The sequence below is a fragment of the Notamacropus eugenii genome, chromosome 1 (genome assembly GCF_028372415.1).
Source record: "Notamacropus eugenii isolate mMacEug1 chromosome 1, mMacEug1.pri_v2, whole genome shotgun sequence".
Classification (NCBI taxonomy): domain Eukaryota; kingdom Metazoa; phylum Chordata; class Mammalia; order Diprotodontia; family Macropodidae; genus Notamacropus; species Notamacropus eugenii.
Genome location: NC_092872.1, coordinates 72,057,923 through 72,073,700, shown reverse-complemented (window position 1 = coordinate 72,073,700; position 15,778 = coordinate 72,057,923). Strand labels below are relative to the sequence as shown.

At 39.6% G+C, this 15,778-nt stretch overlaps 1 protein-coding gene across 8 annotated transcripts in view; it reads left to right on the top strand.

Moving 5' to 3' along the window:
• The window catches only part of LOC140501459 (transducin-like enhancer protein 1), a 111,876-nt gene that overhangs the window by 24,164 nt on the left and 71,934 nt on the right, over positions 1 to 15,778 (top strand). For 4 of the 8 annotated variants that reach the window (XM_072605146.1, XM_072605122.1, XM_072605157.1 and 1 more), the window contains exons 5-6: positions 8,184 to 8,246; positions 11,555 to 11,629. In XM_072605146.1, coding sequence (XP_072461247.1) covers positions 8,184 to 8,246; positions 11,555 to 11,629 — 138 coding nt within the window. Of the gene's footprint in view, positions 1 to 8,183; positions 8,247 to 11,554; positions 11,660 to 15,778 lie in introns of all 8 variants that reach the window. The other 4 variants (XM_072605103.1, XM_072605140.1, XM_072605113.1 and 1 more) reach the window with 1 other exon arrangement.

Sequence of the window (15,778 nt, the reverse complement as noted above, 5' to 3'; positions counted from 1 at the left end):
CCTCCCGGTATGAGCTCTGCAGGTTCCAGACCCATGTTTGTGTCTGCTTAGATTGTGTAGTAGTTGAGGCTGAGTAGGCTGCTCCTGGACCCTGTCACACTGTTAGCCTGCGGGGAGACTGGGACAGCGCTGCTGGTCCCCCTTTAATCTCCATTGAAGGCTTATGTGGCTCAACTTGGTTCTCACGCTCAGATCCACAGTTAAATTTTTAGAATTTGTTTCCTCCACAGTGTGCAGCTTGGGGCCTCTTGCTCAGAACGTCTTCTCCACCCTGTAACTGAGTAACCTCCTCCTGCTCCCAGCTGTCATTTAGGGGTTCCTGGGATCTCTTTCTGTCTGATGTTTCCTTCCCTGATGTTTAGTCTCATCCTCCTTGCTGTCCTTGGGTGCTGAAATGCCCTCTAATGCCTGGGCTTCTGGCCAGCCCTAACCCAGTGTCCGTAGACATTTCTATTTTTCTAAAAACTGTCCTGCAAAAAAATACTCATGGTAACTGTCTTGGCTTTGCCCATCAGAATTTGATCTCTGTTGTGGAGAGGTAGACTGGGTGAGCTTGGCACAAGTTCTTACTCTCACTGTGATATCTTAACTCTGCCCCAGTGCACAGGGGGTTACAAAGGCAAAAGCCAAACCAGTTCTGGCCTGAGGGAGCACTGAAAGTTGCTTTCTTTCTAAGAATCTCCATCCTTTTGGCATTTCCAAGTATTGATGTGGTCCAGACCAAGGGTATTTAACAGCTATCTCAGTTACGCTGTTCATGTTCTCACTAATCTCTGAGTTCACTATGTTTTTAGATTGGTTTGAAATGCCATTTTAGAATATACTTACCTAGTTGTTGATTTTGACCATCATTGCATCCTTTCTCTGAGTAATCACAAACCTTTGCATTTATTTCAAGATTATTCCACCCCCTGCTTAATTTTTACTTTGTTATTTACATGTGAAACCTTTTTGTCTCATTTGCTCCCTTTCCTGTAGCCAATTTCCTTCCTCTATCAAGACACCTTGGTACCAGGACACCTCCCATTACCCCTTTATCCCTCCTCCAAACCCATATTTCCTTCATTCGTTATTTAAATTCCTTCTCTTGCAAGAAATTTTTCTCAGGTCATTGAGATTGCATCAAGATTTCCACCTTCCACAAATAGACAGCAATTCCCCATTAGTATCATCGTCAGTGAGTCCACAGAAAGGCATTTGTTTAGGTTTGTGTTATCTAAAATTTTGATTTATAGATAGTGAGTGTAGGGGTTATGGAGTAGGTCAGATATGCTGAGTTTTATGTAGTTTAGTAGAAACACTGATGGCCACTTAATGTAGACTGCAACATTCAGTTTAAATAATGTGACAACTAACCGCTATCAGCCTCCTTAACAATTTGTAAGCGCTATCAAAAAGCAGGCAGTGGATCATGTGTTTATAGTGGATTTTTGGCATCATGGTTCATGATTTACCCTATAGAGTTTTTATTGAAAAGAGCCAATTATGTAACCGAATTGCTGCATTAGATAATCTGCATCTTTTTTTTAAGCCTACCAGCCCATCTTTTTACAGCATGGAATAAATCAATAAGATCATATGTGTACAAGCACTTCTTGAACTTCGAAACAAGGGTGTCTGAATAGTGGAAATCTCCTATTTAGGGACTGAAACAGCTGCTTTGCCTTTGTCACTTTGTCAAGGATGCAACTTTACTGAAATGACAAATTAAAGCACAAACACTCTGCTTGGCAACAGTTGGGTCAAAACATTTAAGTCATTAATTAGAAGGAATCGAGGCAAAATTAAAAAAAAAAGAATTAACACAATTGCACAATGTTGCAGATTCAACTTCATCTTGCAGAATGTGCTGAATTCCTTCATGTTAATTTTAATGATGCTTCAAGGGAAAAAAAAAAGCGGCTCCTCCTGAGGCTTGGGGCCTGCCAAGCTTGTCATTTGCAAATAAATCAAAAGACCATCATTGTAGGAGCAGGAACCAATGAATAGGGTTGCTTTGTCATTCTGCGATAGGCCCCACACTCAAGCCTGCTATTAAAAATGAATGTATTCAAGAGACTGCATTAAGAACATAAACAATTAAGGGCACTTGAGATGCTCTGCTGAGAGCTGCCTACAGATACTACAAGAGCTTTCTCATGAGAAGCAGGCCTCCGCAATCTGCCTTGCCAGTGAGCTGGGCAATTAGTGTGGCTGTTGCTGCTAAGCAGGCTCGCAGCGGTGTGGGGCATGGGGGGGAGCCTGTTTTTTTACTCCCCTCCTTATTTCCAGATGAAGCTGTGTGTGAAGGATCTGGAGGTAGAGGACAAACTCCATGCAGCTGGAGATAAGTCCTGTAGCAGAATGCTGTTGGAGACTGCCCCAAAGTGAAGAGGTGAAATATTAAGGAAAAACAAAAAGCAGTCTATAATTGGGGCTTTAGGTTGTGGTTAGTTGAGCCAGGCAGAGTTTTGAGAAGGGTTTGGCCCTTGGGCATATTTCATCATAGGCATTAAAAAAGGGAGAGGGGAGGATGAGAATGACTAAGTCTTCTGCCCCTTGGTTGAGCTTTCCACAGCAGACCAGAGCTTTCTAGCTACTGCTGATTGGAATTCTTGCCCTGTGGAAGTTACCAGAACCATAGGTATGCTCTTTATTTACAGATTTGTTTAGGACGTGATTAGATAGAATTTCTTTTAATAGTAAGCCCCTCTGGGCATTTAAAAGTGTGATTTGAGTTATGTGTATGTGCACTATTTAATATTATCTAACCTTATACTGGATCATCCTTATAGACATAGGCCAGGTGTCTTATTTATCTCTCTGTCTTAATTTAGCTGCTACTGAATAGATGTTGAATTGAATTTTCAGGAGCATGTCTGTTGTTTAAAGCAAGGTATAGGTTCTTGGGGCCTGCATGTGCTAAACAATCTAAGAAGCTTCTGTGACCAAAGGAGTGTATTGGCAAGGAGAATTGGGGTTCTGAATGGCCACGCTAGATCTAAACATCTGCAGTGAAATGGATCAGAATATTTTTCCTTTCAGTAAAAGAGAGAAAAATATAGGAAGTTTATTATTGTTTTGCATAGTCCAGACACATGAGAAAGATGCAAAGTTAAAATAGTAGCATGCAGTAAACATTTGCCTGACCTTCATGGAAAAAGCATTTGTTGCCCAGAGACTTTTAGTTTGGAGAAACTCAAGCTTTCTGGGAGTATTCTTATAATAAGCCAAATAATTTCCAATTGAAAGGCTGTCTTGGACAAGAGGTGTAGGGACTTTTCAGAACAATGACGAAAAGCAACACAGTTTTTCTTTCCTGTGTTTCACCTAGGCCAGAAATTCTGATCACCCATTTAAAAAATGATCTAATTTAGAACCATAGGGGTATAGATGATTCCTTATTAATTTGTAATGAGCCAGCCATCTTAGGAGACTTCTGTAGGACTGAAATTGGGGTAACTTGGAATTACTCATTTGCTATCCAGCAAATGAAACCTAATGTCTCATCTAGAGTAGAAGCCTCGTCTTTTGACATTTTGATAATCCTCATATTTTTTAGTTATGCTGCATCTCCTACTTCCCTTTTCTTTTCTGTCCTTCCAATGATATTTCTCTGGGTCTCTTGGTTGTAGAACATCAGCCATGGTTTTAGGGGACCTAGTGCTCTAGAAGAGATAACCTCCTCTGGTCAGACTTATGCTCCATTGGTTTTAAGTACATAGTTGGAAGAAATCTTTGGGGATGTTGAATCAGACCCACAGGGGAGGCTATAGGGTTCAAATTCCTCCATTTATCATTTGAAGATAATGAAGCCCTGGTCAGGTAAATTGATTGTAAACTTTAAAATGGCATATAAATGTGAGCGGTTCTTGTAGATGATGAGAAAAATGGTAGTACTGTTATTAAACCAGGTCATAGAGGTGGTTAAATGGCAAAAGAGGGATGAGAGCCTAGCATTACTAACCCCATGGGCAGTATTTTCTCCCCCCTATGTTGTCATTATAACTTGAAATTTTTGTATTACCAGAGAGGCTCTCTTAAACCTCCTCCTTCCTGTTCGGAGTTTCCACTCCCCCGCTATGGCCTTCCTCTTTCTTGATTATCGTCCTTTAGTTTTTCCTCCTTCTACCTCCTAATTCATGGGCTACTTAAAGCTGTTAGGTTTGGTTTGTGCATGTGTAAATTTTTTTTTAACCTTTGAGCAAGTCACTTTAGCACGTTGAGCCTGATTCCTATCTATAAAATGAAGGTTTTGGACTAAAGGACCTGAAATTTCATCCTGCTCTAAGTCTTTGATCTTTAAATCCTAAGGAATGGGAATCCTTGTTCATACTCCTGTATCGAAATCCTGTTATACATTTAGTGTATTCATAAATCGTAGACTTTTAAGAGCTGAAAGGGAGCGTAGAAGGCATCTTGTTTAACTTCTTTAATTTGTAGGTGAAGAAATGAGTCCCTGTTATTGGCAGAATTTGGACTCGATTCCAGGTCTCTTGATTGGTAATCCAGTGTTCTTCCCCATTGCCCTCCCCAAGTGCCAGATCGTGACTCATCAAAACTCTTAGCAGTCCATTTCTTCCATGCAGGCTTTTCAGTTCAGACCTGCTTGACTCTGGATATTGCAGTTCAATTGCATTTCTCCCCTAAAACGCTTTGCATATTACAGCTCTCCCCTTGTCCTGATCCTGTGTTCGAATGGCCCATTATGCTTGTCTTGCCTCGCTGCCCACCTAAAGATAGACAGATGCAGAACCCTGAAGTTTTTCATTTTCTTCACACCCAAACCACATGCCTCTCATCTGAAAAATGAAGATACCAGTTTGTGCCTACTTTAATACAGTCCATTCGCCTTAGAGCTCAGTAATGTGATTTGTATACAAAGCACTCGTCATTCATATTGTTGCTGGTATTTTACAGGCGTCATTTGTAAGGGATCATATTTAAAACATATATATATGTGGTATGTCCATGTGAGACTCTGTGTCTGTACGTGCCCATGTGTGTCTTTTCTGTCTTCAACATTGTTTGAAGCGAGAGACTGCGTGCCTCTAAATTCTTTTGTATCTCTGCACCATGCCCTTGTATAACCTAGTGTAAAATATACACACACACATATGTATATGTATGTATGTAATTCAAGTCATCTTAATTCACTGGTTCCTATTAAAACACTTCACCACCTAACCCTTTGTCATTCTACAAATCCAGTGCATGTCAGTTCCCAGTGTGGTGTGTATTTAGTGTGGTTGATCTTACGTCTCATTGAAGTGAGGCAGAGGACAGAAAGCGAGTCTGATTGTTGTCCCCCTTCTCCCGGGGATGCAGCCTCTGAGTTATGGTGAATTCAGCCTTGGATATGCTTCCCTTTAGATGCTCTCATCAGCAACCATAGGTTGGATCATCCCTTTTATGTGGATGATTCACACAATCAAACCAATCAAATGATTTCCTGAGCCTTCAGTCCCACATCCTCAAGCCTTTTGAACATTTTAAATAGGATGTCCCAGAGATACTCTCAAACACTGTGTGACCAAAGTTGAATTTAATCTTTCCACTCCTCCAGACTCCTCTCTTTATGATAATCACCACCATCCTTCCATCCGCTGATGTAATAAACCCGACATTATCCCTCTCTTAGATTGTTGTACCAGCTTCCTAGCTGGTCTCTCCACTTCAAGTCTTTCCCACCTCCAGTCCATCCTGCACGCTGCCACTAAAGTAATTTTCCTTAAGCTCAGAGCTGAGCATGTGACTCCCCCATTCAACCAACTTTAGTGACTTCCTGTTGGGCCTCTAGTTAAAAAAGAACCTTCTCTTTTTAGCTTTTATAGCCCTGTACAACCTGGCCCCAGCCTTTCTTTTCAGTCTTACTAGGATCTCTTCTTCCTCTGTCATTCTTTGATGTAGCCAAACTGACCGTCTCTGGCTCTTTCTCAAATGACCCTTCATTTCCCATCTCCTTACTTTTGCATTGGGCCATACCATATGCCTGGAATGTGTTTTCTTCTTACCTTTTTTCTACTACTAGGAGCTCTCTAATCACTAGTGCACTTACCTCGAAATATCTTGCATTTTACTACTTGGAAGATATTTCTATTTATTTGCATTATTTATGCTCCATTTATATATGTACTTTCTGTTTCTTCTATTAGAATGTAAGCTTCTTGTGAGTGCAGGAATTGTTTCGTTCCTTGAAACTACATCCTTAATGCTTAGCAAGATGCCTTATATGCATTAGGCATATACCTGTCGCTTGATTGATGGTAATTCTCAGGTTTAATCTTGAGTCACCATAAAGATAAAGCAGAGAGTCTTCATCTGGAGTAGATAGATCTTCCAAGGAGTCCACAGATAAATTTCAAGGGGCGCATAAACTTGGATGGAAACAAAAATTACATCTTTATTTCAATATAATTGTTTTCCTTTGTAACCTTGTGCATTTTATTTGATGACTATTAAAACATCATTCTGTGAAGGGGTGCTTAGGCTTCACGAGACTGTCAGAGGGTTAAGAACCCCTGAGCCTAAGACCCCATATCAACAGTATTTTTTTCCAATTTTTTTTGTTTTAATATACTTTTATTTCATTATTTTCTATCACATTTAAAAATTTCTAAACATTTATTTTTTTAAAAATTACATTTCGAACTCTTCCTCCTGCCCTTCACCCACACCTTAAGAAGGCAAACAGTATATTAAATACACATGAAATCGTGAAAAACATATTTCCATATTGGCCAAATTGCAAAAAAAAAAAAAACAAAACAAAAACCCAAGCAATTCCTTCTCCCAATTTTTTTAAAAGCATGCTTCAGTCTTTACACAGAGTTCCTCACTTATCTGGAGCTGGATAGCAATTCAGAAAGTCTTAAGATCTCACTCAAGTTGTCCTCAGCCACCTGAAAAATGGATCATATTCATTTAGATCCTTTTCTTGTTTTTGATATTTTTAAAGCATTTCGTTGTGTGCCTTGCATGTTATAGGCACTTAATGTCTTTTATTTTTTATTTTTATGGGGAGTAGGGGTAGTTAGGGAGTGATTGCTGGAAGAGAAGGAAACTTAATCATTTCCCTCCAGCCATGATGCAAATGTCACTGGACTAGAATCCAGGAGATCTGCATTAGCCCACTAACTCGATATTACTTTTATTATCTATGTTTCCTGTAAAGTGAAGGGGTTGCACTGCATGAGACTTACAAATTTATTTACAGTAGCCCTAAAAATTAAAGAATGACTTACCTGACATGCTTTGGCTTCCCCTACACTGCTTTGGAGGATCATGCTTACAGGAGTAATGGTGGTATTTTAAGTTGGATTGACACTTGCCTAAAAAACTGACCATATAGTTGACCCACATCAGTAAGTATTAAGTGTGTGTGGCCCTATTTGATGAATTTCAATTTCAAGTTCACTGAGTTTTGATAAGTCACTGAGGAACGTGGTTGATAGGAGAGAATTTGTGATTGGTTCGTTTGCCAGGTATTCTTATTCCACGGGTCAGAACCTTAAATTAGAATCTTGTACGAGATTTGTAGTTCTTGTAAGCAGTGTAGAAGAAATGCTTTGCTTATTAATGATTGACTTCATGGACGCAAGATTTATTGCTTAGAGTTTTAGACATTAAAGAGAACTTGACCTTTCCCCTGCTTTTTTGATAGCACCCTGGGGTCTTGAGTTACCTCACGGGGGACCATAAAACTGTCAAACTGGAAAATTTAAGTGATTTATAGTTCATTTTAAAACATGTTTGTGTATCACATTTCATAATTATAAACTGTGAAATTAGACACAATACCCTTTAATTCTGAAAAGGTTGGGAATCATTTGGTTAAGTACGTATCTTCAGTCTGCCTATGTCCTGTCCTAGACATTAACCATTAGTTAGTACAGAATAGTGAGGTGGTGAACCATGAGTAGAGCATTCTCAAGTTACTATTATTTAATTAAGAAACCATTAAGCCATGTAAACTGTAATAGCTCAGTTTATCCTTCTGTAAAGGGGGGTTAAATTCTTCTACCCACTTACCCCATTAGTAGGGTGTAAAGATGAATGATGCAACTTTGTAAGGCATATTTAGATCCTTAAATTAAAAAAAGGTTGTAGAAGTATTTGGGAATATGAAGCTTTCTTAGTAAGTGGTTTTTTTTTAACTGATACCAAGTAGCCTAATTGTTTGTGTTATTTTTTTATCTCTACAGACCGAAATCGCCAAGAGATTGAATACAATTTGTGCACAAGTCATCCCATTTCTGTCTCAGGAAGTAAGTAAAACTGTTCAGCTGTTAAAGTGCAATTATGTTGCTTCTCTGTTTGCAAATTAGCTAGTTTTAAGATGTTAATTTTATCACAACGCACAAGTGTGAAGAACATCTGTTCCAGCTGAAGTGTGCAAACCCCCTGCTATTTGGTTGAACAGATCTGAGGGCAAGCTGCAGAACTGGTGACAATAGCTCAACTTCAAATGAATTCTTTTCAGAAGAAAACTGCAAAATGACTATCAAGATAAAGCTTTTGTTTTGTTTTGGCTTTTTTTGAGCTGCAGTAGTAACTACTGATCACTCACTTGCTCCCCATTTTCTTAATTAAAAAAAGTTTGTCCTTTAATGTTAGCTCTAAGAGCCTTTTTTCCCTTCTGTAGGAATTAAATACACATCTTATTAGATCCCCAGGGTGAACCTTAAATGTTAAGGAACATAATGCATCTGATATTATAATAACAACTCGCTTTTATATACTTGTACTCTTTACAAGACAAACTCAGAAGTTATCATGTGAAAGATACTAGGCATGAAGGTGCTTTGAAATTATTTCTAGGGAGGCTAGGTAGCCTAGTGAACAGAGAGAGCATTGGTGAGTGGTGACCCTGGGCAAGTCACTTAAAACCCTGATTGACTCCAAAAGGAAAAAAAAAGGTCTGTATAGATACTTGGAAGTAACATGTGCTGTAGAAAGAGTGCTCAGTCTGGGGACAGAAGACCTTGGTTTAGTTCTTGGCTCTGCCATTTTGCTACCTTTCTGACCTTGGAAAGTCACTTCAAACCCTGGGCCTCCTTTTCGTAGCAGGAAGTTGCACCGGATGACAAAGGTTCAGTATGGTTTTTAGATTAAGATTTAGGGTTGGTAACCATCTAGATGAGTGTCTTCTTGTAAGTAAGAGATCATCGTAGATGGCACCCATTTTGGTGAGCATCTTATATTTGCCTTTTTTTATTTAGTGATGTTTAAAGAAAAGCACTGTTTGTTAGGATACCTGAATCCCAGTCCTCCGCATGTTGTTAACCATGCAGCTTTGACTGAGTCGTTCCATGTCCGGGGATGTGAGTTTTCACATTCCTAAGATGGGAGATTTGAACTAGCTGATTTCTTCCTAGCTCCAAAAGTTTTATAATGCTATGGTTTTTAAATGGGGCTGAAAATGACTTGGTCATTGCTTCCTAGCCTTCCCCATCACCCCCCACAGCCCTTCCCCACGCCCACTCCCACCCCCCATGTCAGAGCACAGCTCTGAAGTTCATTTTATGAAGTGGTGCTGTTGAGAGTAACGTGGCTTATTCCCCAAATTATAATGATTATGGGGTAGAGATGGAGACAGAGTTATTTTATGGAAATTGGTGGTGGAGGAGGGAGATGAGAACAAGAAGAAAGTCCAAACCAGGGAACGTTTGAAAGCTGGAGGTAGATGAAGAGTTGTTAGGACACATCGCTCTAGGCTTTAATTCTTTATCTTTGAAGAGTGAAATTTGCCCTTTTAAAAAATGCTTCTTGGCTTCAGGTTGACATTTTGCCTGCTGAGGTAAACCTCGCTGGGGGCGCGTCATTTTTACATTGCTTCTGCCCAGTGTTTCATACACATTTTGTGTTTATGTGGTTTATTTAGAATATTCTTGGGGGAACTCAAGAGTTAGAAAAGAGCGCAAGAGGTAACTAAGTGACATGGTGGATCAAGTGTTGAACTTGGGCTTAGGAAGACCTGAGTTCAAATCTTGCCTTAGTCATTTGCTGTCTCTTTTACTTTGAACAAGTCACTTAGCTTATGTCTGCCTCAGTTCCCTCAACTGGAAAACAGGTATAATAACAGCCCCTACCTCTTCTGCCCCCTCCCCATTTTTGTGGAGATCAGATATATGTATGTACATCTCTCTCTATATGTAGGTACATATAGTGCTTTTCAGAGCTTAAAGCTGTAGATGTTAGCAATCATTATTACAGTCACCATCATCATCATCATCTAGCCCAGCCTAAACAAGAATCCTTTCTGGAACACTCTCCCACAGTGGTCATCCAGCCTGTGCTCTGCTTCGGGGCTTCTTAAACCTTTTCCATTCCTGGCCCCTTTGGCCCCTGTTCCTTTTCAGCATCGTTTTGATGGTGTTGGAGTGGCCTCAGGGTATGTGCAGTACAAAGTGAGCATGCCTTGTGTGGAGAACCAAGACTGCATGATGCAGCGTGGGCAAACCCTTCCAGAAATATCTCGAATTCAATGCAAGTTTTATTTCGAATTAAGTTTTGGTCGTTGTGTGTTCAGAAACCTTTTACTGTTGGAAAATTTTTCATGACTGGGTTAAAACCTGAAGTTTAGGAAGTGCTGCACTAGTGTGGGAGGAATGAAGCCTACTATTTCCAGAAGTAACCAGTTCCATTTTTGCATAGCTCTCATTGTTAGAGAAATTTTCCTTACATTGAATGCAAATCTGTATCTTTGCAACTTCCCACCATTTTTGCCCCTTAGGACCAAACACTACCCCTTTTATGTAACACACCCCTTCAAATGCACGAAGACATCTCTCATGTCCTCTCTTCAGAATATCTTTTCTTTGGACTCCACATCCCCAGTTTTTTTTTAGGCATATGGCACAGTCTTGCAACCTTGTGAGTTTTTCCAGCTTATCAGTGTCTTTAAAGTACCCCTCACTGAATACACTAAGCCAGATGAAGTCTGACTAAGAAAGGGTACTATGAGAAACTCACCTCCATGTTCATAGGAGCTGTGCTTTTATTAGTATAGCCTAAGATGAAATTAGCTTTTTTTTCATTCTTTTAATTTATATCGGATTTCTAGTTCATTCATTAAACTAGATGTTAATGGTTTTTTTTCTGATGAATTGCTGTCTTAGCCATATTTCCTTTCTATTTTGTGCTTGTGAAATTAATTTTTTGAGGCCAGGTATAGAATTTTACATATATGTCTTGAAATTTCATCATAGTCAATTTATTCTTAGCATTCTGATGTCTCTTTTCACATACTGATCTAAGAGATCACAAACAAACATCAGAGAGAACTTGGTCCGCCTGGTACTGGTGAAATACAGAGTCATTTTTAGGTTCCCTCTGCCTGATGTTTTGCATTTATTTTCATGTATGAAAAAAGCATACAGGTTAGGGAACCTGTGAAGATGATGGTTCATTTAAAACCTCTGCTTTTACTCTGTGCTATGTTTAGCCAGTGTTTCTTGTTTACTTTCTCCATGGTTAAAGATTTTAGGAAGGAATCAGTAGAGTTCTTGGCTTACTACTTACCTCCTTGCCTTAAATTGGCTTAACTCCTTGCCTTCTCTCCTTACTTCCAAAGCATCAACAACAAGTGGCTCAAGCGGTTGAACGTGCCAAGCAAGTGACCATGGCTGAGCTGAATGCCATCATCGGGGTACGTGGTCTACCAGGGCTTCCTCCTACAGTGTGTATAACCAGCTTTCATTTCTTATTGATTGCTACTTTACCATAAAGATAGTTTTGATGTCTGATGTTATTGTGTAGATGATATGTATTTTTATTGACTTGTATTTTTGGTGGAGGAAGGGGAGGGGAAAGAAAACTTTCTTTTGCATTGGGATGGTAAATGTGGTTTGTTCCCTGCTCCCAAGCAGGCATTCATCGCATTAACTATAACAAGACTTTCAGTACTGCATTAGTGAAACCAAAGTTTCCAGATTAGTAGGCTTCCTCCTATGGCATGGGATCAGTGAGGCTGAGGCTGAGCTTTATATTGCTTCATTTCATTTAGTTATCTTTGCTTTTGCCTTCTGCTTTTCAAAGTGCTTGGAACCTGTGGAACTATTCACCCTTCTTCCTCCTTCTTTCTTGTACAACTTTCATGAATTTTAAAGGGGCTCACCAGTGAAAAGAAATTTCTATTGCTTTTGAAGTAGTGTTAATTGTCTGACATAGTGTTCTAATAGCCTTTCACCAAGTTTTTGATTTTAAATATGCTGAGATCAGTTAATACTCCTTGCTTGTGACTGGTTGTCAATCACAGGTCGTTGGCTGTGCATTAATGAACTTGGTGAACCATGCATTCCTTCCACCGCATGAGTCCATCCCCCACCCCCTACCCGACACAGAGTCTCCAGAATGTTTCTCATGTTTTCTGCCCTTCCAGTCTAAGTGAAAGGAGTAGCCGAAACAAGGAGCCGTCCCTTCTGATTTTATTCATATTGTGAGCGCCCCGAGCGGATTCAAATTACTCATTTATCAATTTATGTTAATTGCTTGTGAGAAGATGCCCTGCTGGTCTTTATGGTTCCCTCAGACACTTTGTAATGATAATTAGACATGCTGCTCTGCGGATTAGCAGTGCCATAGTCCAATGACGTCTGCAGACAATGGGACCAGTTGATCCATCTGTGCTTAAAATTACATCCCAACTGGAGATGGAGAAAAAACATAAGAGCCAGGGAGGATTAAAAGAATGAGCCTCAGCTTGAAAAATTCTCCTTTCATCAGTTTCTCAATTGCAGATCTGCAGTCAGTTTGCCCGTGGTAAGCTATTGGCAGTCAATTAGGTGAAATAAACTGGGAGGGTGACCTTCATTCCCTTTTAATAGCTTTTTCCTCCCTGAAATGGGGAGCTTCAGTGGATTTTCAGCTTAAATTTTATTCAAGCTGCTTTATTACACTTGACAGCTTAGCTCTGCATAAACAATCCCCCTTCCCCCAAATCCAAGCCCTGACTCCCCCTTCTCTCTGCCCCCCCCCCCCCCCCCCCCAGTATCACATTTTGACTGTTACTTAGTCGGCTCTCTAATCACATTCAACACAAAAACACAATTACATCTACATTTGTCTGTAACCTTCTGTACCTTTTTCCTGGGGAATGAATTGTATTATTCTCAAATTCAAATCCAACATTCATATGGGGCTCTACCACGTACAGTGTTTGATTTGGGGATGGAATAGGCAGTTATATAGCGCCAGGTACTAAGCTAAGCCCTTTACAAGTATTGTCTCCCAGAGTAATAGTGAATTCTACTTGTAGTTTGGTCACAACTTCCTCCCCCCTCAAAAAAAAGAAAAAGAATTTATTTTGATTAAAACAATATACAGGCAAGGAATTCACCAAGTACCGAGTTTAATCGCATTTGTTTTCCTGTAAAAATCTATATGTTTCAGTATAACTTATTGACAGTAAAACTTTGTGAGAAATTCTTAGATTTATGGAATCTCCTTTTATTTCAGCCTCAGAAAAAAATAGTTGAAAATCTTGAGCTTTACCACCTCACCCCCTAAAAATACCCGTGTCAGGACTTCTTTTAGAAGTGGGAGCTTAATTGTTACCTGAATTACTTTGCTCTGGAAAAATTTAATGTTTCATTAATATAGGGTATGGTAGCCCAACAGCAAAGCTAGATCAGTAAAGTGTAGTTCATACCCAAGACTCCTGACAGCCAAATGTCTTCAACACACTTAGCAATCTAATCTTTTATACCTGATCATTTTAAATATGTATTAATTTGTCAGAGGGATCTTTTTATAGATGGCTGTGATCAATAACGATCCTATCCTAAACTGTAAGTTTCATGCTCTGACATATGCTTGATTTTGCTTGAAAGAGATTGTGTGCATCCTGGAAAATCGGAGTAGCATAAAATTGAGTTGACAATTCGGTAGACCTTTGCACCCCATTCATTGAACATGCAGTGTGTCAACCTGTCTCCCCAGAGGGGAGGAGGCATCAGGAGGCTGTCTGTTCCTACAAGCAGCAGCTGTACACCAAAGGAAATGCAGCCTGGTTTGATAGCAGCTGTCAGTATTGTTCAGGGACCTGACTTAGTATAAACAACAATGGAAGAGGCCATGCCCTTAAACTGCATCGTCTTTCAGGCTAAGAAAAGAAATAGTAATTTAACGGTTTAGACATCTATTACAAGTGTGAAAGATCATGAAAGAGTCCTCTTTAAAATGCAAATGAGGGAAGAAATTCTCAGTTTAAGGTACAGTCGAAGAACTTAGTGCTGCTAAAGATGTTACTTTAAGGTAAACTTGGCTGGGGGGTTGGAAAAAAAGATTAGGTTTTCTTAACAGTAGTAAACTTAAGCATCTCTGTATTCTTGTGTCCTTAATGCGTGGATCTGAAACTGGGTAATCTGGGGAGATGGAAAGTTTTTAATTTTTCGTATTAGATGACTCAAAATATTGTTAATTTCTCTTGAAAATAAATTTTCAATTCTTATAGCTAAAGCAATTTTGTTAATTTCTCTTTTATTGTGAGACTTTTCTTACCCCCTGTTGAGAAGGACAGAGAAAGAAAGAGATTGGCTCTTGAAATTTTACATTCAGGACTTTGTTTTTGAGTTCTTGGCTTTGACTATTTCAGTGGTGAAGGAGAGAGAAAGCAAATTTGATGGCTTGCATAGAATAATGATTGCATGTTTACCTGTTGAGTGCTGCTTTTTAAAAGCTATTTGTTATTAAATGGGTTGTGTTCTTGTAATCATAAAAGGGCTACTTAATAATCCAGAGTACTTAATGAACTCAGGGTTTGGTCTGGTTTGACACACAAACCACCAGGGCTTTAGAAGAACAAGATGAGCTGAGGGAAATGAATATATATGAATGTGAGCACTTGAGTGTCAGATTTCTACAGGCAGTCCTCATACTTAGTGGGTTATTATTCCTGGAAAAACTTGCTTTCAGCTTGACATAAGTCAAGCCTCAATTTTTCCGTAGAAGCAGTCATAGGATAGGGGTATATACCTATATACCTGATTGACATTCAATTCTTTGTAAGATGACAAGAAACATATAAAAAGGAAGATGACTTCCATAGGAGATAGATAGCTGTACTTGGAATCAGGAAGACCCAAGTTCGAATTCAGCCTCCAACATTTACTCTTTGTATGACCCTGAGCAAATTTACCCTCTCTTCCCTTTGGTTTCTTTACTTCAAATTGAGAGTATTAATAGCACTAACCTCACAGGTTTATAAGGATCAAATAAGACAATGTAGGTAAAACTCTTTGGAAACCTTAAAGCCAAATAGGACATTGTCTAACGTGAGGTATTACCAAAACTTTTTGTGCCTGGGCCAAGGAGTGATAAACTGGTCCTCCACTGGAAGATGGGGAGGCAGTAGAGAAGGCTGGGCAGGGGAGGAGCTCACCTCAGCCTGCCATCTGGTATCTTCCTTTTTTAACTAATTATTACTGCTAATTAGCTGCTAAACTCTGTTTTGATGTTGTTGAAGAACTGCGAATTTCAGTCCTCTCTAAATTTGGTGTCCTAGGTGGAGTGACAGCCCCCCTTCTTTTAGTCACCTCTGTGGCTTTAGCTCATCTTTCTTTGTGATGTTCATAAGTCATGCACAATCCTACCATGGTAAGGCAGTGTTCTTGAATCAAGAGACCTGCATTTAAGCCACCCACGTTAGCCCGTGTGACGAGGAGGGGGACGTTATTTCAACTCCCTGAGTCTGCTTCTCATCTGATAAAACAAAGAATAATGTTTGCACTACCTGCCTCCAAGGATCCTTGGGAAGAGTACTATTTAAACCTTCAGTGATATACACATGGAAGCTTAA